The sequence below is a fragment of the Alligator sinensis genome, unplaced genomic scaffold (genome assembly GCF_000455745.1).
Source record: "Alligator sinensis unplaced genomic scaffold, ASM45574v1 scaffold1542_1, whole genome shotgun sequence".
NCBI classification, from domain to species: Eukaryota; Metazoa; Chordata; order Crocodylia; family Alligatoridae; genus Alligator; species Alligator sinensis.
The window spans coordinates 843,423-867,892 of NW_005842452.1; the positions used below are offsets into that span (position 1 = coordinate 843,423).

The 24,470-nt window shown below is 48.1% G+C and overlaps 1 protein-coding gene across 8 annotated transcripts in view; it reads right to left on the bottom strand.

Moving 5' to 3' along the window:
• SENP1 (SUMO specific peptidase 1) overlaps window positions 1–23,960 on the bottom strand; it is a 29,136-nt gene extending 5,176 nt beyond the window's left edge. For 2 of the 8 annotated variants that reach the window (XR_003095697.1, XR_003095698.1), the window contains exons 1-16: window positions 23,853–23,960; window positions 23,453–23,496; window positions 22,280–22,410; window positions 21,065–21,149; window positions 19,372–19,525; window positions 16,750–16,921; window positions 15,749–15,852; window positions 15,412–15,659; window positions 14,990–15,044; window positions 13,508–13,546; window positions 12,106–12,190; window positions 11,791–11,931; window positions 10,523–10,654; window positions 9,323–9,526; window positions 6,575–6,654; window positions 4,500–4,567 (exon numbers count right to left, since the gene is read on the bottom strand). Coding sequence is in view for 6 of the 8 variants with exons in the window: in XM_025212274.1 (XP_025068059.1) it covers window positions 6,575–6,654; window positions 9,323–9,526; window positions 10,523–10,654; window positions 11,791–11,931; window positions 12,106–12,190; window positions 13,508–13,546; window positions 14,990–15,044; window positions 15,412–15,659; window positions 15,749–15,852; window positions 16,750–16,921; window positions 19,372–19,525; window positions 21,065–21,149; window positions 22,280–22,410; window positions 23,453–23,456 (1,634 nt within the window). In the remaining 2 variants the exon portion in view is untranslated. Of the gene's footprint in view, window positions 1–4,499; window positions 4,568–6,574; window positions 6,655–9,322; window positions 9,527–10,522; window positions 10,655–11,790; window positions 11,932–12,105; window positions 12,191–13,507; window positions 13,547–14,989; window positions 15,045–15,411; window positions 15,660–15,748; window positions 15,853–16,749; window positions 16,922–19,371; window positions 19,526–21,064; window positions 21,150–22,279; window positions 23,497–23,852 lie in introns of all 8 variants that reach the window. The other 6 variants (XM_025212274.1, XM_006030590.2, XM_025212277.1 and 3 more) reach the window with 5 other exon arrangements.
• Between the last annotated feature and the right edge of the window lie 510 nt (window positions 23,961–24,470).

Here is a 24,470-nt window from a genome sequence, read left to right on the forward strand (position 1 = left end):
TTTGGATGATACACTAGAACATGGAATCTAATATAATGGAATAAGATGTAGACATAGACTTTGGAAAGGACTGAAGGCCAAGTCTTGGGTGGGAAGGGCTGGGGGAAGAGTCTCATTAGGAAACAGATTCTCAGTTCCATAATTTAATCAAGAGAGCCATTCCTAGAACAGAAAGCAGTAGGTAGCTGTTAGGAGAGAGAAGCAGGTTTGAAAGAATGTGGTTCTCCCTTTCCCCCCCCCAAAATTACTATGGTTGTCAGGTATTTCAGGACTGTGTTTTCTCCAGAAGGTCGTCTTTGCAGGTTGAACCTAAAGGAGAAACAGGCAACAGCTTTCTTCTTGGATAGCCAAGATGTTTTCAGCTCAGTATCCTGGGATGCGCCAGCAAAGCTCCGATCCATAAAGTGAAATCTGTACAGCCCTGGTGTTGTACAGTTCTACCTACATGTGGACGTTCCTCCAGACAAGCATCAAAGGGTGAAATGTGAGGAACAAAGATGCTTCGTCTCAACAATTTGCTTCTACAGGGGCAAGTTTCCAGTATCTAGCTAGTGGCATCCATTCATCGGCAAGTGATGGTGGACATTGCAGCTATTCTACTGACTGGGGGTGCCTTCTCTTATGGCTGTAGACACCACTGTTAGACTTGCAGGTCTTGCCACAGCAGTCACATGTGTACGTGGCTTTAGTGGCTACTGTACTGACAGGCCGTTTCCTTCGGTCACGCTTCTGGTGTAATTCAAATGACCGTTTCTCATTATGATGTTGGACTCCATATTAAGAAGAGAGTGCCACTTTGTCCCATCTCCTGCCAAGGCCTCCCAAAGGTTTGGGTCGATTCCAAAAGCCTTCATATCCTGCTTGCAGGATGTGTTTAAAGCGAAATTTCAGGCACCCAACTCTTCTCTCCTCACCTGCAACTTGCCCATACAGGATGTCCTTTGGGATGCGCCCATCATCCATCCTGCAGAGATGGCCAAACCAGCGTAGGCACTGCTGTTTGAGTAGTGCAGTGATGGTGGGCAGGTTGGCTTTCGTGATGACCTCTGTGTTGGCAATTCTGTCTTGCCACTTGATGTCAAGGATGCATGCACTATAAGCAGCATAGGTGGATGCTGTTTAGCTTCTTTTTTTGATATGCCTATGCTGACCATGTCTCACTGCTATACATAAGGACGCTGAGGACGCAGGCTTCGTACCCAAGCAGTTTAGTTTTGATTGTGAGTTTTGCATTGTTCCAGACTCGTTTGGAAAGCTTACTGAAAGTGGTAGCAGCCTCTCCAATGTGCACATTTAGCTATTCATCTAGTGATAGGTTGTTGCTCACTGTGGATCCAAGGTAGCAGAACTTGTTCGCTGTCTCAAGAGGTGTGTTGTCAAAGCTGATAGATGGTGACTGGAGAACACCCTATGCTAGGACCACAATCATCTTGATGCTGATGATCAGGGCAATCATCCTGCAAATATGGGAGGGGCAATTCATGAGTATACATAGTTGGCTTTCATGGGTGGTGAGTGCAGCATCAGCAGCAAAGAGGAGCTCCCAAATGAACATGTGCTTCACTTTTGTCTTGGCTTTTAGATATGATGGATCGCAGGGTCTGCCATCTGATCTTGTGTGAAGGTACATGCCTTCCTCCAAGCCATCAAAAGCACAGTGGAGCAGCAAAGAGAAGATCCCAGTGTGTGAGCGTCAGAACACAACCCTGCTTCATTCAACTCTTCATCTTGAACCTGTCAGAGTATCTAGCACCTGCCATGAAATAGGGAAGATTACAAAGGACTCTTGGGAGGAATCTGAAGAAAGCCACATCCGTCTGGAAGGTGACTTAGGGCTCGCTTCTTCTGAAACCAGTGTTTTGAGGACTTTCCTCGCTGTTGTGACTGCGATCAGAAAGCATGGAAAGGACAAACAGGGGCTTCAATACCATTGGTTCAAAAGGATGGGTCATCTGAGCATCTGTCTCAATGGGATGCCATGGGGTAGGTTAGGCCGTCAGCTTGGACAGATGTGCCATCCGAGGGAAAGCCGATTTGCTACCAACATGGCTACACTGGAGTTTGATGCTAACGAAATGGTTTGATGTGCAACATTGTGGGAGTCCAGAAGCCAGGAGGGGACGTCCAGGAGAGCGGGAGTCTTTCTCCCGCAATTTGGGGGTTAGTAGAGCCCCATACAAAAGCTGCACCTGGCTGAGGAATATACTGGATGATGGACACAGCACAATCACAGGACTGAAGAATTGGGACGTGGGGGTGGAAAAAAACAACTTGCTCCTATCTCTTACTGTCCAGAGCTGCGTCCCCTTCCGTGCATGCCATAAGCCAGGGGTTCCCAAACTGTGGGTTGTGACCTCACATGGGGTCGCAATATCAGCGGATGGGGTCACAGGGGTGGGGAGTGAAGGGCCATGCTGAGGAAAAGTTTGGGAAGCACTGCCATAAACCTAAGTTAACAGTCGATATCTTTACTAAAAGGAAAGAAGAAATCTTGGCCATTACCACCTGAGAGCAAGTCTAAGGTCACTTGTTAGTGTAACCTGGAAGGTCTCTAAACAGGTTAAAAATAACTAGGGGTAGGGACAAGAAACAGTACTGATTTACAGAAGAAGGTGTTACGTGAAACTGGAATGCACTTCAAAACGATGCCTTGGCTCTGCAGTGCAATCTGTCTGCTGAAGCCCAGGCCTGTGACTGCAGGTCTGAGCCTGGGGGAGAAGGGGCTCAGACAGGGCCTAGGTGTGCTTCAGTGAAGAAACTGGTTTGACGGCTCAGTTAATTCTGCAGCTGCCACGTACAGAGGCAAAAGCATAGCAGTCAGGAAACTCCAAGCAGTGGTTTCTAGAACAGCATAGGGAAGAATACACTATGTATTTTGTATTGGTAGTGACCATCTACCATGACCACTGGAGTCCTGTGTCCAGTTTTGGGCTCCCCACTACAGGAAGGACGTGAACAAGTTGGAGAGTCCAGCGAAGGGCAATACAAATGGTTTGGTGGCTGAGGCACATGACTTGTGAGGACAGGCTGAGGGAACTGGGCTTATTTAGTCTGCAAAAGAGAAGACAGAGGGGATTTGACAGTAGCCTTTAGGTACCTGAAGGGTGGTTACAAAGAGGATGGAGTTGGACTGTTCTCAGTGGTGGCAGATGACGGAACAAGGAGCAATGGGTTCAAGCTGCAGCAAGGGAAGTTGAGGTTGGATATTAGGAAAAACTCACTAGAAGGGTAGTAAAACACTGGAACGGGTTACTTAGAGAGGTGGTGGTGGTATCTCCATCCTTGGATATGATCCTACTTGGAGCAGGGGGTTGGACTAGATGACCTCCGGAGGTCCCTTCCAAACCTCTTGTTCTACAAATCTATAATTTTATGATTTTCTCTGCCATGTCACCGAAACATCCTATAGTGATTTAGGGGCTACATGTAAAAAGGATTCCTGAGCCAGCACGCAACTGCTGGCCATGCAGAACATGGAAAGCACCTGGCATAGGTATCAATACAGAACAGGCTTTCAAAAAGGGAAGGGAAGAGGGACATCTCCAACTGGAATTCAAGAGAAAGTTTAGGGAAGCAGAATTGAACTGTTCGGGCTGAATTTTGTTAGGACCCTGGGGTTCAGGACAAAAATTGATGGAGGTTCTTCCTTGTATTCATTCCCGCTACAATGAACTCACAACTTCCCAGCAAGTTGCTGTGGGTTTTATATTCCACACTCCCTAATCCTCAAGGAATGTTTGCTTCCAAAATGCAGACTAACAGAGGAAATCAACCAACCCCGGTGGTAAAACACTGGATCTGATTATGCATTGTTCTGTTAAATGACACAACGCACACTCCTAAATGGTAAAAAAAACCCAAAAAACAACAACCCACCCACTAAATATAACACTATCCCCTCTCATAAGCACCAGGCATCTTTAAAAGGTCCTTCTAACAATTGGTAACAAGCTTTCAGAAATAGTTTTAGATGAATGCACCCGTTACTCGTCCTAATACTCCTACTATTGATAACACTAAACCAAGCTTTTTAATGACCACAGTAGATGAGAATTTTAGTCTCCTATGATTCAAAATGCTGTATCTGCCACCAGAGCATACCAGGCCCCATGAGATGGGGCCCTGGATTTATGAAGGAGAGGGTCTAACACTCAATACCTAAACCAAATTGCCAACACCCCCTTCCTAAACACTTTCTGGGAGGTCTTCCATTCGCTTACTGACCAGGTCCAATCCTGCTAGACTTGAAAGCTTTAACACGCAGCTATATTGGCAGACAACAAAGCCCAGGCCTCTCAAGATCAGCTAACACCACAGCATTCAACCTCCACAAGGCTGTGGACTCTGTATTCTGCTACCAGCCAACTACATGACCCTTCAGTGAGCCACGGAACTCCTCTCTGCCTCGTGTCTCCCCATCTGTGAAATGGGTCTAATTATTTAAGGACTCACCGCCTTCAGGAAGCTCTAAAGATTGAAAGCATGAAAGGGTCACTAACCATGAATAGGACCTCCGTCCCCTCTTCCCGGTGTGATCCTCCCAGTGCAATCAACCAATAAAAGCCTCCTGAAAGGAAACAGAAAAGGAAATGCAGTTACGGCCACGGCAACAGCAAGTTGACATGCTGGCTCCCTAACACCCTTCCCAACCGCGCCGTTAACTAAGAGGCCAAAGTTCAGGGCCCTTACCTTGCATCCTGGCTAGCAGACAGTTCTGCTCTCTACAATGCTAGGCCCTCAGCCCACACTAAACACAGCATGGACTAAGGAGCAAAACGCCTGGGGTCTTCGCTATTTAATCATGTTTGTATCTCCTTGCATGTTATGGTAGCACAAGGCCTGAAACCACTATGTACAACCCCATTTCACATCATTTTTTCCCCCTCTCCTCCCTTTCAGAAAGAAGTTCCTCAAGAGCTCACACCAGACTCTGGGAGCTGTTTGTCTTATTGAGAAGGCAATACTGATATACGGAGCTTGAAAACACTTGAAGATCTTAACATGATGAAAGCACGCCGAAAAGGATTCTTCCCTAAACGTGCATACTGCATCCCTCTCCTCTGGGTCTGTATTGCACTGTACTATCAATGTGGTTGCAGCCTGTTCCCATTGGACGCATAAGCCAGTGAGAGCGAGCTCGCAGACAGCAGGAAGGATTTAAGAAAGGTACCTACATGTGCTTCCAATACCCGAGTTCATTTTCTGAGCACCAGGATTAGGCACCAGAGCCATTCAGCCCCTTTTAAAGAAGAGAGGCTGAGCTGACTTTTCAGAAGTGCTTAGAGATATAGGACCTTGCCTCCTGTTTTTCATTGCTGGGTGGTACATTCATGCTGACAGCTCCATCTGCATCGCAAGGTCATTCTCATGGAAATGTGAACAGGGCCTTGAGCTCAGGACCAAGGGGGAGAATCTCTCAGTACCAGCTTGGATTTCTAATGGTGGCTGAGACAATTACATCCCTGGTAAGACTCAAGAGACGAAAGATATGCCCAGATGTTTTTTGGGAGGCCCGCTGCACCACGCAAGATACCACCTCAGTCACTACAGGGTTTACTTCTGCCGTGGAAGAGCTAAAAGTACTTACTCAGCTGCCTCTGCCATGGACAGGCCAAGGTAAGGACACAGGCACTAGGACTGATAAACCTCAGTGGAGAAATGCCAGTTCCAAGCCTGAAGGAGGTGGCCAACAGGGGCCAGCTCTTACAGAGAGGGCCCTGCTCAAGAATGCCTCCAAGCAGCTGACTGACAAGTGCCCTCCATCTCCCTTCCAGGGAAGATCACCAAGAATACTGGCCTGGACAACAGGCACTGTCAGAGTGCTCCATCACCCTTCGTGCACAGGTCTGTCTGTTTTTAAGCCATCTGTTTATTGAGACAATGATCTTGTTCTGGCTACAAATAAAAATCAAGCATCCATCTTTCACACCTGCCCGTCAAGCTGCCCCGACTGCTGCAGGCAAGAGACCTACCAAGACAGACAAGGATGGACCCATGTGCTTGCTGGCTCCATTTCCAGGCCCTGAGAATGGCACGGTGCAACAGATTGTGCACCCTGACAGACCCCCAGCATGGGGTCACTGCACAGTTCAAATTCATCAAATTCTCCCTGCAGCGTGGGAGGCTACTGGAGGGGTGAGGCATCGTGGGCTACAATGGCTTCAGTATACGCGTGTCACAGCTGTACGTGTTTACTTCATCAGGCTCAATGATCAGTTTTCCTGGCAGCCAGCCGAGGTCAGGTTTCTGGATGACAGCGAGCTGAGCTAAGCTCACTCGAGACAAAGCAGAGGTTCACCACGTGGGGAAACAACCGGAAAAACTGAGGGTAGCAACATCTGCTCCTTCAGTATGGGAGGATGCCTGTTCTTGGTTATGTTGGTCACTCCGAGGGGGCGAGGGGTCTGGCAGGAGCCGTGGCTGCCTCTGGATGGCCATAGAGCAGCCCAGGCCGAGTGTGCTGTGCTCCATCTATTCTTGGAGCCTTGATTTTCTAGTGGATGTTACAAGCATCTGGATTTCTCCCCAGCTGGGAAGCCAAAGAAAGCAACCCCAACAGAAACCTGCTACTCACGACAGTATGCTGCAGGCTTCTGTGTTTCTTCCACCCATGGAATCGTAATAGGTGATGGTTTTTTTCCTGAAGTCTACAACCTGTGAAGAGAGAGGCTTGTGAGACAGTAAACAAGGAAACCGATTCTTTGGGGGGTGTTCTGCAAATCTAAAGCCAAGCTCCTATAAAAGAAGAAATCTAATCCATCGGCTCAGTTTTCCCTAGTGACATGCAGAATTTTCTGAGGACTCTGGTACTCCTACAGCCCCCCATCACTGAATAGCGTTTAATGCAATTTTTTCTCCCTCCCTTACATAGGGCCGTGCTGAGTGAGCAACATAGCAAAGAAAGTCTAAATGACTTCCTCACGATGACATGGGAAGTCTGAGCACATCTCCTTAGTTCCATTCTAGGCACTGTCCCATCCTTTTTCTCCGCTACTACTCTACTCAGCCCTGCTCTTCGATTACCAACCTCTATTGCTATCATAAGGTACAAAAGCAGCTGATAAATTCTGCACTCCCTGCCACTTCTCCACACTGTTTGGGTACTGGAGAACCCCAAATAGCAGCTACTATGCTAGGACTGCTGAGAGAGATTCATCTAGTTTTGCTGTTGATGATCACCTGCAGCTTTGCTGTTTTACTGTGCTGCTTTGATCAGACAGCTTTAGACGGGTGTTACATCATGAAGGTGACAGAGCTCCGCGATTGTAAGCTGGACAGCAAAACAGTGCTACCGGAAGTGATAGGTTAAGATCCCAGCCTGACCTTGGAGCCTAAGATGAGTTTTGCAGAACTGGTAGAAGGGAAAAGGAGATCTCAACTCATGGAATAAGCAAGTCTGACATGAATCCTAGCAGGTCCTTTGCCCTCTTTCCCCCCCCTCACAAACAGAGCAACTTTTTAGGGTAGAACCACTTATTAAGAAAACACACACATATTGCCAGCTCATTTCAGAATTGCAGATCTTTGGCCACAGACACTGACTTCTGTACAGGTCTGCCTAGCATGTGCATTGCATACAACTGTAAGGATGATTTAGGGTGAAACAACTGAATCCAACTGGATCATAGACATACACAGGAGGGACACTAGCCCACCAACTGTTAGAGCAGTCTTAGTGAAGGGGCACTTGGAGGGGCTGGATGTGTTCAAATCAGCAGGCCCAGATGAACTTCATCCAAGGATGCTGAAGGAATTGGCCAGTGTTATACCAGAGCTGCTGGCACGGCTGTTCGAGCACTCATGGTGCCATGTATCATCTACATGGGAGTCAGGTCCCAGAGGACTGGAAAAGGGCCGATGCGGTCCCTATTTTCAAGAAGGGAAGGAGAAACTGGCACACTATAGGTCAGTTAGTCTCACCTCTATCCTTGGGAAAACTCTGGAAAATATCATTAAGGATCACATTTGTGGGAGCCCAGCAGAGGAAATAATGCTGAAAGAAAATCAGCACGGATTCATTGCAGGTAGATCCAGCCTGACTAACCTTGTTTCTTTTTATGACCAGGTCACAAAATGCTTGGATGCAGGAGTCGAGGTAGATGTCATCTACCTACACTTTAAGAAGGCCTTCGATACGGTATCTCATTCTGTTCTCATAAAAAAAACTGACAGGCTGTGATGTAGATGATTACGCGGTCAGGTGGGTGGCAAATTGGCTTAGGGGTCACACCCAGAGAGTGGTGGTGGACAGGTCAATACTGACCTGGAAAGATGTGGGCAGTGGAGTCCCGCAATAGTTGGTCCTTGGACTGGTGCTACTCAATGTCTTTATCAGTGACTTGGTCGAGGGCGTGGGGAGCACACTGTCCAAGTTCGCAGATGATACCAAAATATGGGGCAAAGTTAACACACCAGAGGGTAAGGAACGGATCCAGGCGGATCTGGACGGGTTGGAAAAATGGGCAGAACGAAATAGGAGGCAGTTCAACAAAGACAAGTACAAAGTGCTGCACCTGGGCAAAAAGAACCACCACCACACTTGCAGGCTGGGGAAGGACCTTCTCAGCAGCACAGCAGTGGAAAGGGATCTTGAAGTCATAGCCGACTCCAAGACGAATGTGAGTCGTCAATGTGACAAAGTGATCAACAAGGCTAACCGCACTTTATCATGCATTAGCAGATGCATGACAAACAGGTCCAAGGAGGCGATGCTTCCCTTCTACGCGGCATTGGTCAGTTGGAGTACTGCGTCCAGTTTAGGGTGCTGCACTTCAAGACGGATGCAGAGAATCTTGAGAGGGTCCAAAGGAGGCCACTCGTATGGTCAGAGGCCTGCAGGCAAGGCCCTACGAGGAGAGACTGAGGGACCTAGATCTCTTCAGCCTTCTCAAGACAAGGCTGAGAAGTGATTTTGTGGCTGCTTATAAATTCATCAGGGGAGGGCAGCAGGGAATAGGAGATGCTCTATTTACTAGGGCACCCCCAGGAGTAACTAGGAACAATGGCCATACATATATGGAGAGCAGATTTAGGTTGGACATCAGAAAGAACTTCTTCACAGTAAGGGCTGCCAGAATCTGGAATGGGCTTCCAAGGGAGGTGGTGCTCTCCCCTACTCTGGGGGTCTTTAAGAGGAGACGGGACAAGCACCTAGCTGGGGTCGTCTGACTCCAGCGCTCTTTCCTGCCCAGAGCAGGGGGGTTGGACTCAGTGACCTACTGAGGTCCCTTCTGACCCCAACATCTATGAATCTATGAACTCGTGCTGCTATCCATTTCAGTTACCCAAAGGTTTAACACCACTTTAACAACAAAACACTTACGGCTAGACACCAATGGACTCCAAGATGAATAGGCACCAAGAGAATGTCCACAGAGAAGATATCCACTTTCTTAGTCCACCGTTTCACAGCTTGGTACCCAGCAGTCTTTAATTTGGTAAAAAAGAAGGTGTTGAATGCATGAACTGTTGGTAACCCCTTTTCTTTGCTTCGCTCCATCAGCAAATTCATGTAGAAATTTATTATCTGGAAAGGAAAAAAGCCCCCCACACATGTAATAGTGTTTTTGTTGGGCAACCTTGCAAAGAGAATTGCTTGCCCTGCCCTCAAAACAAAATAACTTTTTTTTTTTATTAAAAAAGAAAAAAAATCTTGTACTTTGCTTAAATTTTTACACATGAGTAACAAAGGCAATGGTATCTAGTATGGTTCAGCTTTTGAAAGGCCCACCTGCTAAAAAGCCAAAGCCAATGAATGAGGAATTTAGTTTTAAACACTCAGGATTCGGCAGTTTTGACTCTAATCATTTCTGCTGCTCTTCTAGCTGCCATAGAGGTGGTTCAGTATGTTAGTCTGAAGCCAAGCAGAAGATTGCACAGAGGGCATCTGACAGCAGATTGTTGCCCATGAAAGCTCATGCCTCTCTGAACCAGTTAATCAGAAGAGGTCACCTTGTCCAACCCCTTGCCCGAAGCAGGACCATCCCTTTCCAAGCCATCCTCTACAAATCCATAACTTAAGCTCTTTGTAAAACTACTGTTAACCCGGACGCAACACAGGACCTCACACCCTAACCCGCCACAGGTAAAGCAGGTGAACCACGGCAGCCAATGTCCTGCTTCTGTAAAAGGTTGTTAAGTTAGGCTCTAGAGATGCCAGGTAGAGGGCCATGCCCCCCCAGAACAGAGGCAGTCAGAAGCCCCCCCCCCCCGAGCTTGTACCAATCTGACTTTGTGGTAAACTTCCTTGCTGACCCTAAATATGGTGATTGGTCTGACACCGAGCAAAGGGGCAAGATCCTCTAGCCAGGAACCTCTGCCCTGCCTAGACATCGTAGGTGATTATCCCATAAATTAAGCCCCCCTCCAACCCCTTCCGAAAAAAAAAGAATAAGCCCTGCCTTGGTACTTTAGTCACTCTTGGCCCAGGCCCTCCATTCTCAGAAGAAAGAGGAAGAGGTTTATTCACTTCAACCTGCTACCCAGAGTGCTTCCCTTGGTAAAGGAAGTAACCTGGCGTTACCTCGTCATTAAGCCAGTTCAGGTGGTTGAGGGTCTGAATGTCTTTCCGAGTGATTGTTAACCGAAAAGCCTCACTCAGGACCTCGTCCTGGTTCCCGCCGCGGAAGACACTCCTTATTTCCTTCTCCATTTCCTACAGAGAAACAGTAGCATCGTGAACAGGAAGGAGAGTTGCTATTTCAATCATGTAGCCTGCACTCAAGACCAGATTAACTCCCTGAACAAGAAAGAACTAGTTCCCACCTGATGGGATGACTGATTTTGTGGCAGCACAACAAAGATCCTGAATGCTGCCTAATGCTAGGTTGAAAACAATTGCCTTTGAGAACATGCAACCCCTTGGGGAAGGCTGAATCATGGAGGCTTAAAGCTAAAGACAAGTCCACAGGCATCTCTGCGAATTGAGCAACAGGATCACTGTAACAACAGGAGGAAGTCTGAGCTGCTCACTTGTTCAGTTCATTGGAACAATACCAAACAGGTTGGAAGCAATGACAACAAGAACAAAAACAAGGAAGAGGCTCTCCTTGCCGATACCTCTTTCTTCGGGATTTGTAGTTTTTAAAAGCTGAAAAGGACCATTACAATTTCATCCAGGGGTGCTCAACCATCAGCCTGCAGGCCAGATCCAACCCATGCTACAATGTCCTCCAACCCATGGGGCATCCCATAGGTCCAGAAATTCGGTGGTGGTGGAACCAACAACACTCCCCTGCTTCCAAATCTCTAAACGCACAGAGCCCCAGGACCTCTGTGCTGGATCTGGTGCCTGATAGCTGCATGCAGGGCTCGGCAGGGGCAGCATGGGGCCCCAGGGTCAATCCTGGTGGGGACTGGGAGCGGGCAGTGCCAAGCCCCTGGGACCCAATCCCATCATGTGGGGGGTGTGATTCTGGGCCCCCAAGGACCAATCCTGGTACACTTGGGGGTGGGAGGGTGAAAGAGTAAAGGGCCCTAGGGTCTTATCCAGCTCCACACTACTCATCTGGCCCACAGGGTCACAAGTTGAGCATTGCTGATCTGGTCCAAACCTCCGGTCTAACACAGGCCAGAGGACTTCTGTCAGCAAGTCCCGTGTCAAGCCAAAAACTCCTCTGGGAAATGCAGCATATTTTTCCAAAGCTCCAGATTTGATGGGTTTCATGGGAACCTTCACTATACCGATTTTCCTTTCTTCACCAAGACATCTTGCACTTAATTCCCACCTCTACCAGACCTTCTCCAAAACCTGTGAAAGGCCACCTGCAGTGATTGCCTGTGCAGATTTACCTCTGTGATCTCAGGGAATTCCTTCTCATTATCAGCTGACTTGGTGTCCTCTTTAACTGTGACTGGGATTTCTTTCTCAAGAGGCACTCGAAGATGCAAGTCCACCTGTTCCTGCACCGAGTGTTCCTGCTCCTGCAATCTCTGGAAGAGAGGTCTCATTACATTAGAATGACAGCACTCACCATCGAGCAGACTGACCCCTGTACAGTTCCTGACATGCTTCTGCCCTCTTGTACAATTTAAGGTAACATCTCCTTATCATTGCTTCAGATCCCAAGGACTAGAGGTTGCTGCACAGGCCTAGATGTCACTCACCTGGCTCTGTAGCTGCAAGGCCAAAGCTTTCTGCTCTTCTATCTGTCGTAACCTCTCCCGGGCTCGTGAATCATAGACGCTGGTTCTGGAAAAGCCAAGGAGTTTGGAACAGAAGAGTGCTTAAATACTTTAGGGGTTAATGAGGAGGAAGGAGAAAGGAAGACAGATCAGGTGAAGCCACTGAAACCCAATGGGTGAAATCCTTGGTAGATCAATCAATGTGCCCAACACCAGACATGTTCAGCTGGCACACAGCTCTGCTGCCAGTGGAGATGCAGCACCGTCATTTGCATTTGCTTACTTGATTTCTGGTGGCAAAGACACCCAAGCCCTGTGGGCGGAACTTCCCCACATCATAGAGCAACAGGGCAAAAAAAATGACTCTCAATGAACAGCCATGTTGTCTCCCTCCAGCCCTAAGACATCCAGTGTTGGGGACCCTAACCAGGCAAACCAGCCCGGATAACTACCTAGGCAGCTATACCTCGAGTCACTGACTAACAAGCTCTGCCCCCGTTTAGAAACTGGGGTAGTCCACTTTGGCTCAGCTGTAGCCATAGGCTTCCACGCCAGCCAACCGTTCTCAGTCTGCTGTCGCAAGCCTCCTGTGCTATGGTTTTGTGCCTGACAGCCTGGGCCAAGAAAGTGTTACTATAGCAAATCACCTGCAGTTTAATCCTGTACAGTGCTGAGCGCTCAAAAACATGCCTGTCTGACTTGACAGCATGCAAATATTTCTGCTGGGCTGAGGGTGTGTGCATTACATAGCTTCCTATTTGATTCACAGATATCCCCTGGCAGTAGTCTGTAGGCAGCTTAAGGGAATCTTGTGGAAGGAGGCAGAAAAGGAGCAGCACTCCTCAGAGTTTATACCAAGCTTAAGGGACCGCAATGGGGAAAGCACTGAAGTGCTTAAGGAATAAGCCTGGTAGAGAGACAGTTACCGATGTGACAGTAGATCCAACAGACTGGGACGAGCTAAACTGCAGTGGGCCTAAGAGGCAAGGACAAGAAGCCAGTAGAGGACGGATCCAAGACAGAGCTGAGGAGAGGTTCAAAGATGGAGAGAATATAACTGAAGTGCAAAGGCAGGGGGGTGGATTTGTGAGGCACGATTCTTATGGCAAGCAAAGCTAAAGCATGCAAGCAGAGGAAGGAGGTAGGACCTCAGAGCCTGGGTGAGAACCTGGCCATCTGGACAGAGATAGGGGCTGGATTTACAAAGCTATTTAGATTTCTGAAGACAGAGATGTGCTTTTATAAGTCATGCTGGAACAGAGCACCTAAAATACTTTTATAAGCCGGTCTCTGGGTCTTAAGGCATTTGCTGATCTTCTGAATAAACAGCACATCAAGGCAAATATAAAAATAAATTGAAATATTATAAACATGGAAAACTTACAATTCTTTAATCCACAACTCTGCCTGGAAGAAGGGAGGGCTAAAAGAAAGGAAACAAGACAAGTGTAAACTTCACCATCTGCATAGGCCTTGATTGTTTTAATTGCTCACAAAACGAAGAATTGAGCAGAGAACAACATTGTCCTTGGAGAAAGTCAAAATATTAAGGTGAAATCTTTAATATTAAGGTAGAGTGGAGTGCATGCATCTCTAACCAAAAAATCATAAGTAGAAAAAAAAAGTTTGGCATAAATAACTTGTTACAGCATCATACAAGTATCCATAAGCACAGGAGTTCACATACACTATTACATCCTGAACTCTCTTAGAAATCAAAGAATTAGAAGTAGGGCTTGTAAGGGACCTCCAGGGGTCACATCTAGTCCAAACCCCTACCTGAGGCAGAATCAGCCCTGTCCAAAGCCTCCCAGACTAATCCATTGTCTAACCTGTTAGCAAAACTACACAGTCGACCCTGACAGCCACAAGTCATATCACCCTCACCTGAGACAGGTAAAAGAGAGGTCCAACAGTGGCTAACGTCCTGCTGCTACAAAGATCGATAAAATATGCTCAAGAGGTCCAAGAAAGCCATGACGCCCACTACAAAGGAAGGCAAGCACAGCCCCCAGTCCATACCAATCTGATCATGGGGTAAAATTACTTCCTGATGCCACATATTGCAACTGATCTGACCCTGAGCGGAGGGGCAAGACCTTTTAGCCAGAAACCTCTGGGCTTAAGTCCCAGCAGGAGCAATGGCACACCCAGTCAAAATCCCCAGGCTTGACTGCACTCAACACCCAATGCTTCCTCTTTTAATGTGAAGAATATTGTGTTATTCTTCACAACAACATTGTGAAAAAACGCTATTTGTGGATACCTTAGGCAGAAGAGCTGCTGAGAGAACCAGGAGGCTAACAGAACTGCTCTGTGTGTCACCTCTGGAAATCCCAGCACTGGAGTCTTCAATTGAAAAGGGACATCAGGAAAAATGAAAGGGATGGGCCATGCAATACCAAGGTGAGACAGAGCATGGAAGTTGGGACTCCAAATCTACAGAATCCAGGCAAAATGGACATGTCACAGAACCACACCAAGGGAAGTTGTCCAGTAAAGGAAGGGAACTGATCACAAGCCCAGACACCTACCAGACAAGAAAGACCTCAGCTAAGGAGCAGGGGGTGTTTAGATTAGATACTGGCATACAGTCCTAATACAGCAACTGGGCAGAGAGCCTTTCATGGGATACGCTCAATGTATCCTCATTTCAGGGACATGCTCTGTTAGGGGGAGTGATAGAGAAATGTACCCAACATGCAAGTTATTGGAATAGAAGACAATCAATCCCAAACAATCCATGTGTGGGGTACAAGCAAGTCAACCCTTTGGAACAAAGAGAGTGCCTAGTTAACCCCAGAGAGTGAGAGACACTTCAGTGCATACAGGAAAAGCTGTACTTGTTCACGCTGTACAAACCTACCTCAGCGCTGGAGTTCTGGGATCTTTTACCTTGAGCAAGATGACGGAGTCTGAGCCTACGGAAAACAGAATTAAAACACTCAAAGCCTCGCAGTTTTTGCTGCAGTCCCTACAAATCTTAGTAACCATTCTCCACATTAGGGTTTCACTTCACTTTCACCTGCCCTCCATTAAAATCTTCATCCTGGGATTGGCGAAATCTAAGGGAATTCGGTACCTAAGTTCCATATACTATGGGTGCCCAATTCCTTTAAGCAGCTCAGCTCATAAAGTGTGTTAAGTGGCAGATCATAAAATCATCCTCACTTGAATTTTGTTTGGTGCATCGAAACACCAGCTGTGTTTGAAGCCACAAAAAATAACTTGGAAATAATAAATTCATCAAATTGGCACTAGGTTCAAGCTGATCACACTTATTTTTACCTTCTGACTGAGTGTTAGATGCTGGTAAATTGTCTTGCTGATGCTGGGTTGTGGTATTACTGGACTCAAAGGTGCTGGAAGGATAACTGGAGACAGGGTAAGAGGGTGGTTCGTGTGACGGCTGCTCCTGTGTTCTCAGGATGCTGGTGGGCTGGCTGGCTGGAGTGATGCTGTATGTTTCGAACAGCTTTGCATTCTTGCTCGAGGCTTCTTTCACTACGGTTTTATTGGAATTCACACACCTGGACCTACAAAACAGCAGCAGGTTAAAGATGCCAGAGCAGACAAATGGTGCCAGGCTAGTCACTGGTGGCTGGGGAGGGTTTCACACACTCACGGGAGGAAGGGAAAATGCGAGAAGGGTTTGGACGTGAAGAACTGCTTTCCTGTGACCATCTGAAGCAGCTGCCTGTAGATCTCTCGCTCTTCCTCCCGAACAGTCTGCAGAGAAATAAGCCAGATGCGTTGCAACTATAGACTGAGCTCACGTGCGAGTGCTTTGCAACACTGAGTGAGCAGGAGCAGAGACAAAAGCTATGAGGTACAGGGACTCTGAGGCAGTGCTTCTCGACCTAACTCAGGGCACCCCTCCACAACTTTGAATGTGGCAGCACCCTGGGTTGAGAAGCACTTAACTACTGCAATGTGCTTTTCCTACAGAAAGTACTTTAAAAGGAGGCATAAAGGCACCGTGAAAACCTTGCTGCGCTGAAAGAGAGGGTTGGACCCAACTGACTGAAATAGATTGTGGAATCACCCAGCTCTAAACCAACAGTATTTTCTCTCCTCTCTGACGAGGCTTCTGATTTTTTTTTATCAGTCAGAACAGAGCGGCATTGAAGAACTAAAAGCAGACATTGCACAGTCTTATTTTTCCAAATCTGGGATAATGCATGTCTACCTCTACCTGTTTTAACAGTGAACTAACAGCACCTGTTTGAGGAGTACACATGGAGTTATTATAATGTTCTGTGATCGATTCCCATGTGAATTTCCTTCAGTTCCAGCACATGGCTCCACCAGACTGAAATCTGCTGCCTCAATCTCTCTCATCTCTCTCAGCCAGGCTGCTGCCACTGCCACCACAACCAGAGATGTGTGTGTTGTGTGCCTACTGTGGAGCCAGACCAAGGCAGGTGAAACTGTTCTACATGTCTTTGTTTCTAAAAGGAACATGACTGGGGAGGGTCTGGACCAAGGCGGGCTGTAGCACTAGTCTTTAAAACCCATAGAACACCCCCCTGCCAAACCTCGTTATGCCTCCTGAGGCTGGCAAGGGCTATGCATCCCATTGTGCCATTGTATTCAATACATAGGTCTTCCCTTGCTTTTCCATACCTCTTCTGCAGTGCTGATGAACCTCCGGGGGATCTTCTTTGGGCTCAACAGGCTCCGACGACATGAGCCGCTCCACGAGGGGCTCGTAACAGGTTTGATTGGGAAGGTTTTCTCATAGGCAGATGCATGACAATGATGGTTTGACTTTCCTACAAAGCTATTGGATGACCCACTGTGGAAAGCAGAAAACATGAGATTAGCCTGTTATAAAGGCGTTACTCAAAGGCACCAACTTTTCCCTCCCACCACTGCCTCAACCCTGGAAAGAAGCTGGGAGCACAAGGAGACAGAGAGGCTGGATTCCCTTTATTCTCCCCTTTCTTTCCTGTGTAGAATAGGACCCTCTGGTCAGGGTCCTGCATGGAGTCAGGGAGCAATGGATTCCTGAGGGTAGAGCAGGAAAGAGGATTTTCTACTTCCTGGGACTTCTCTGCAAGGAGCCTAGGAAAGCACTTAGATGTGTAGAGGCCCTGCCTAGCCTGGGCACAGGCAGGAGGGCAGGGTTAGAACATATTTAGTACTACTGATGTCAGAGGAGCCTTTTGACCATCACCAAACAGAAAACCCCTGAAAAGAGCTTTTGATCTCTTGTAAAAAATAGCAGGCCATCCAATTATGATCAGAAGCTTGCATTTAGGATCACAGGAAAGTTGGGCTGGAAGGGACCTCGCAAGGCCATCCAGACCAGCACCTTGCTCAAGGCGGGATCATTCCCGACTACATCATCCCAGCCAAGTGTCTGTCCAACCTGCTCTTGAAAGCTTCTAAGGACGGAGATTCCACAGTTTCTCTAGGTAGCCTGTTCCAGTGCGTGGCCAGCTTCAGAGTCAGAAAGTTCCTCCTCATCTCCAACCTAAATTTCCCCTGCTGAAGCTTGAGGCTATTGCTCCTAGTCCTGCCCCTATGGCGACAAAGAAAAGCCCATCTCTATCCTCTCTATAATCACTTTTCAGGTATTTAAAGACTCATCAAATCTCCCCCCTCAGTCTTCTCTTGCCCACATCTTTCTTGAATCGTAGAACACAGAACTGGACACAGTGCTCCAGGCAAGGCCTCCCCAGTGCTAAACAGAGCGGGAGAATCGCTTCCCTTGATTTGCAATGCAAAGCAAGTGCTCTACCACTGAGCTACAGTTTCAAAGCCAAGAGTAAAGGCTAGGAGCAACTGCTGCTCAGGGACAGCTCATAAGCTCGAACGCCAGAGGGCACCGTGGCTTTGACTAACACAACAAAGAAACTGGAGCTGGAGGAGATCTTGATGGGGCCACCTCAGTAAAGCAGCTGGACTCTCTCATGCCACAAAATGGCTGCAAAACCATCTGATGGGAAGAATCCCAGCCCCGGGATAAAACATGCAGGTGTTCTGCAGCTGGCAGCTAAGCAACTCGTGGCTCATTGAGGAAAGTAGCGTGCTGGCATTGGGCACTAGTCTAGGACTAGTCTAGGCAAGTTATTGAGTCTTCCTGCACCTGAGTTCCCCCTTGGAGCCATCAAGGCTGCCCTAGCTTGCAGGTATGTTGTGTTAATATCTTTATTCCATTTCACATAGGATAACAAAGGGGGGCCAGGGGAGTTTGAGACAGATGAGTGCCATGCCAAGTGTGATCTGTGCTAGGCTCACACTAGTAAGACGCCCCTTTCATTTATCTTCTGGGTCAGTCCCCTTTGCACCAGCCTCTCCCCCCTACCCACAGCCCGAAAACTGTTCCTTTAAAATAATCTCCACATACTGCCAACCTTCTTCCACCTGCAGTACGGCACAGCACATTTTTGTGCTTGCAACACACGGGGGGGGGAAATCCTTCTCCGAGTGTGATCTCCCTTATTTTTATTTTTACAGCAACTGCCACACAAGGATTTTCTACAGGCCCAAAAGACAACAAAAAGGCAAGCGCTGCACATCCAGTTTCTGGATTTTCAATGCAGGCTCAACACATCTATGATGAACTTAATCTTCCATCAAACAGTCATGAACTGCCTTCTCACTCGGAGGTAATTCTCCCCCCCTATACACACACTTTGCTCATCTCTGCCTCTGGGAATAATTAATTAGTTCACAAGGCAATTCAGACAGGAACTCAATAATTACTTCAAACGAATTCCCTTTGCTTTTAGAAGTCAGGAGTTTTGTTTTCATAGAAGTATTTCATTTTTTACTGAGCTAATTCAAGTGGTAGCCACCACTATGAATCCAGTTCGTACATTGCTTTAACTAGACTGGGAAAACGCAATAGCTTACGTATACACAGACAAGGTAACTGCATGGACTAAGACTGGCCTATCTGGTTTTGTCATTCGCTTCAATGGTTAGACTAACAGCAATCATTCTGAAACCCTCTCCCCTAGGCTGTTAGGCTGCAGAGAGAATCTTATCAGACAGACCTGCCAGATGCAGCCAGGAGCTCAGGTAAGCCTTGGGCTACGAAAAGTGAGAGTGAGTTCATTAGCCACTAAATCGGCTCATTCTATACAATGCTGAAGCTTGTCAAAACCATTTACTGACTGGTGGCTGTTATGAAAAGGAAGTCAGGCTGACAGCATGTGCAGCCAGTGTACAACCTCTGGGACATAACCATTAAGCGACCAAGGACCCCATGCCCAAGTGAGAGAGAACATGACGTACCTTGGGGTCTTGCGGGCTTCGAGATATGAGCCCCGGCTCGTCCTAGCTTTCTGAAGTGCGGGACCCAGGCTGGGAACCCTCCACTGCCCATTGGCACTTAGTCCAAATATTTGAGGCTCTGTTGGTGCTCGGTAACTCTCTGAGGATGGAACTTCTGCATGGAGAGAAACACTAAAGCAGTAAGGATGGAACCACATTTGTGCCTCCTAACAGTGTAGCATCAAACACCAGAAGACCTCAGGTATCGCATGCCTCAAGCAAGGCCGTCTGCACACAGAGACCGGACAAGTGAAAGAGCTTGCAAGACCGGGGTTTTAATGCTGCAGTAACCACATCTGCACCCTCCACCCCCAGGCTACACAATTCATATGGCTGCAAAATGTTATCCTAACACTCCAAAGCACACCTCAGCTCTGCTCTGATTTGAGACTGAGCATGAGGAACATGGGCACTGAATTTCAGTAGCACTTGGGCACATAACACCCTTTTATAGATTCATAGATGTTAGGGTCGGAAGGGACCTCAGTAGGTCATTGAGTCCGACTCCCTGCCCTGGGCAGGAAAGAGCGCTGGGGTCAGACAACCCCAGCTAGATGCCTGTCCAGTCTCCTCTTAAAGATTCCCAGAGTAGGGGAGAGCACCACCCCTCTTGGAAAGTGATTCCAGGTTCTGGCAACCCTTACTGTGAAGAAGTTCTTTCTAATGTCCAACCTAAATTTGCTCTCCATCAATTTGTGGCCATTGTTCCTAGTTATTCCAGGGGTGCGCTACTAAACAGAGCATCTCCTATTCCCTGCTGCCCTCCCCTGATGAATTTATAAGCAGCCACAAGATCACCTCTCAGCCTTCTCTTGAGAAGGCTGAAGAGATCTAGGTCCCTCAGTCTCTCCTCGTAGGGCCTTGCCTGCAGGCCTCTGACCATACGAGTGGCCTCCTCTGAACTCTCCCGATTCTCCGCATCCGTCTTGAAGTGCAGCACCCTAAACTGGACGCAGTACTCCAACTGACCAATGCCGCGTAGAAGGGAAGCATCGCCTCCTTGGACCTGTTTGTCATGCATCTGCTAATGCATGATAAAGTGCGGTTAGCCTTGTTGATCACTTTGTCACATTGACGACTCACATTCGTCTTGGAGTCAACTATGAATCCAAAATCCCTTTCCTTCAAGATCCCTTTTAGCATTTCAGCCAAAAAGGATATTTGAGAGAAAAGCAGCAGCTTTATTTTCACAAGAGCATTTTTACCATCATTTGAGGAATCACAGAACCAGGGACCTTCAGAGGTCACATCTAGTCCAACCCCTTGTTTGGGGCAGGATCAGCCCTATCTAAGTCATCCCATACAAATCCATAATGTAAACTGTACTTAATATACTACCATAAACCCTGACCCAACACAAGACATAACTGAACCTGCCACAGGTAAAGCAGAGGGACAATGGCTGCCAAAGTCCTTCTATAAAAAACTGTTAATATATGCAAAAGAGATCCCAGATAGAGGCCATGCCCCCTGCTACGGAGGATGGCAAAAACCCTCACAATTCGTGCCATGGGGTAGAATTCCTTCCTGACCTCAAATATGGTGGTTGGTCTGAGCCTGAGCAGAGGAACCTCTGGCTTTAAGTCCCAGCAGGAGCACTGACAAGAAGGAAGTTTTTGTGAGCCTGATCAGAAACCAAGCCACAGTGCCTTACCTGGGTAGTAACTCGGGCTGCACGACGCATCTCCAGCTGGACACGTGAAAGCTTGTTCCGAATTGCCAAGCTTGTTTGGTGAAAACTAAATGAAAAAACAAAATGAAAATCAGGATTATGACCTGCCAAGGACCGGTTTTATATGAAAACTACCTATAGTGCATGCCATAAGCTACACAACAGCAACAGCTTTTAAGGTACTAATTTATAGCAATGTGATCATAGCTCAATCATGCCTTATGAAGCCACAGATTGTCTGACAAGAGGGCAAATTGTTAACTATCTACTCCCAGCTGCCTGGCAAAATTGTACCCTTGGGAGATAATGAAGGGAGCCAACTACTCATTTTCTCCTCACTGCACAGAGCAGGCAAGTAGATTTCATACCTGGGCTAGTATATTTTCTGGTAAAACTGCACAGTTCTTTTAAAAGGGGTGTCAAGAGGATGTCCCCCCATTTGTTAAGCTTCCACAGGATGCACTCACGGACAGGTTTGCCAACCTGAAGATTTTGTACGTGCATACCCACAGGCAAGTATGCACAAGTGTAGCCTCTATGGAGGAGAGGTCATTCGCATGCATGTACACAGGCAAGCAGTTTCCTATGCCGAGTATGCCCAGATTGCAAGCTCTTTGCAGAAGGCAAAGCAGAGTGACACCTTAGAGACTAACTGGTTCAGAGAGGCATCAGTTTTCATAGGCAATAGTGGACTTCATCAGAAGATGTCATCTTTTGGCTAGTGAGGTTCAAATGACACTTGGCAGAACAGGGCTTGAGTACAAGCATCATGACAGTCCAAACAGTAAAAAGACCACGATTTTGAAATGTGCAAAGTGCCTGAATTTGGACTAACATGCACCACTACCATGCATCATCTGCTTTGTGGGAGCCCCTGGAGATATGCTATGCCAGGTGCTACATGAACATACCAAGAAGTCAGACAGTTCCTGCCCCCCAGCAGCTTGTAACAGATTGGCAGACAGATGGGAAGAGCAGGAGAAAACTGGTCAGCATAAGGAGGCCGCGGGACACCACACATTTAACCAGTGGCAAGGGGTTTGGCAAGCATCAAGGCAGAACCGTGGGGTTTGATTTAAATGCCAATGCTGGTGCCTCAAGAGGTTAAGAGCCAGTTGGATTCACCAAGGATATGCGTCCCGGCAATGCACATGAGCAGCCTGAACTGCTAGAAGGGAAAAGGAATGGCTCCCAAACCTTGGTTCCAGGCAGCGAAAGCTGATCCCCCAAAACTGCCCTCTGTGATGGTGGGAAGGCCTTGAACGTGGAGCCGTGGTTAGCCAAGGTTGCATCTCCGGCATCCATCCTCATAGGATCAGCAAACTCATCTGAGGAAACAGACAGTGTCCATGGCCGCCCACAGGATGCTCCCCACACACTCGAGCAGCATGGAAAGGAGAGAGGCAAGAAAGCCGTTAACGTCTAACACACTGAAGTAATGACATGGCCAAAGACCATGTACACACCAGGACACAAGCAACGGTCTCAAGCACTGAGCTGCAAGTGCAAAGTCCTCAATTCTATACCTGGCTCCGTCACTGACCTCCTGTGAAACTCTGGGCATCTCTCGTAGTCTCTGCTCCCTCCTCCCTATCATTTCATTTCTATTTTATCATACTCCTAAAACACAAAGGTCCTAATCTCAGGAGGAACCTCCAGGCACTACAGACAGGAGGTAAACACCAGGAAGAGAGAGGAAGCTTCAGACTGGTGCCAGGGGACAGAACCAGGAGAAGTGAAACAGGCTGAATATCAGGAAACTTTGTTAAGAACAAGGAAGCGATTAGTCTGCGCAAGGCTCACGTGAAGAAATGCAAGCCTTATTGAGAGAAATTGAAGGCGTCTCAATCTCACGCTCACCTGGTGTTTTATCGTCTTATATTCCTGTGCTCAGTTCTCCACTCCTACCCACTTCATCCCTTGAACTTCAACACATTTCTCACCAATGTATACCCTTTTAGCAGTCCTGCCCTTTGCGTCTCTGCGACAAACTGCAACAGCACTTTGATACTGATCCTACCAACGTACATCACCACAAGGGGGAAAAAAACAAATGAACACCAGAAAAAAAGCACCGCACATTCAAATGAAACCCGTTCCTACAATACACCATAATTACAGACAGAGAAACCATGGGCAGATGCAACGTCGGTTCCTGCACATTTTACTCCTTCAGAAAACGCGAGAGACTAACATGTTGATCGGACGTTTCTCGGTAGCCGCTCATTCAACCGATTCTTTAGGCGACGTTACGCGGATGCAAGGTCCACAGCGGGTGCCGGCGGCTGAACGATATTCCCCGCTGGGCTCGCACATCGGGCAGCGCAAACCCTCCAACCCGGCACGGAGGGAACACGCTCGCTCACTCACCCATCTCCAGGCTGCTCACATCCCGGACACGGACGATGCAACCTCTGGGGGCAGGGAGGGGGAAAAAAAGGACACAGTGACTACGTCTGCAAACACCCTGCATGCAACCTGAGAGTCGGTGCCAGCATCAAAACCTCTGGTCCAGAACAGACCCTCGCTTTTCCCAGCTAGCAAACTGAAGCAGAATCAAAGGTTTTCAAACCTCCTGCTGCCCCTGACCAGCCTGCCCAGGCTCCCACACGCAGCACGAGGGCAAAGCTCCCTGCCAGGCTCTGGGCGGACAGCGACCTGAAGCTGTGCCACCGAAGCAACCCCACCTATCCCCGTGGCCCAAGGACGAGCAGGCCCGACGAGCCCCGGAGGAGCCCGGCAGCGAGCGAGCGAGGGGCGCGGCCCGTACCTGCGAGTGGCGCGGCCAGGCCGGGCCGAGCTCCCTCAGGCGCTTCTCGCCGGAAGCGGAACCGGCCGCAGCGCGCGGAACCTTCCCAGCCGGAAGTGAAAGCCGCAGCAGCGGAAGCGGAAATGGCGCACAGGAAAAAACACCGGCCACGCCCCCCTCTGCCTATAAATATATGCAAATGACCTTTTTCTTCCTTTTTCCCCATTATGACCCATTTTTCCCCCCCCCATAAAAAGTTATGGTTTGTTTTTTTTTTCTACTAGTGGCTTTCATTGAAACTGGTCACATGCAGAAGCTCCTTGTCCTGCACTTGTGCTCCTGCCTGAAGGGAGTTTAAGGCCGCGACTCTTAACCGGGGTGCCTTGAGATCCTTGCAGGGTGCGCTGCCAAGCACCGAGCAGTGTTCGCACTGCTAGGTGTGCAAATAGGATCTGCAAGAGAAGCCTGTAAAGTTCAAATCGTGGTGGGCTTCCTGCGTTCTTTGCAACAAAACGCTGCTCTTTGGCTTTTCTGGAGTGCGAAACAGTGGAAACGAAGAGCTGGCGTTTTCCCAGGGATGTCAGGAGTTTAAAAAAGGCCGAGAACCGCTGGTTTGAGGCACTTTCGGCCACTTTCTAG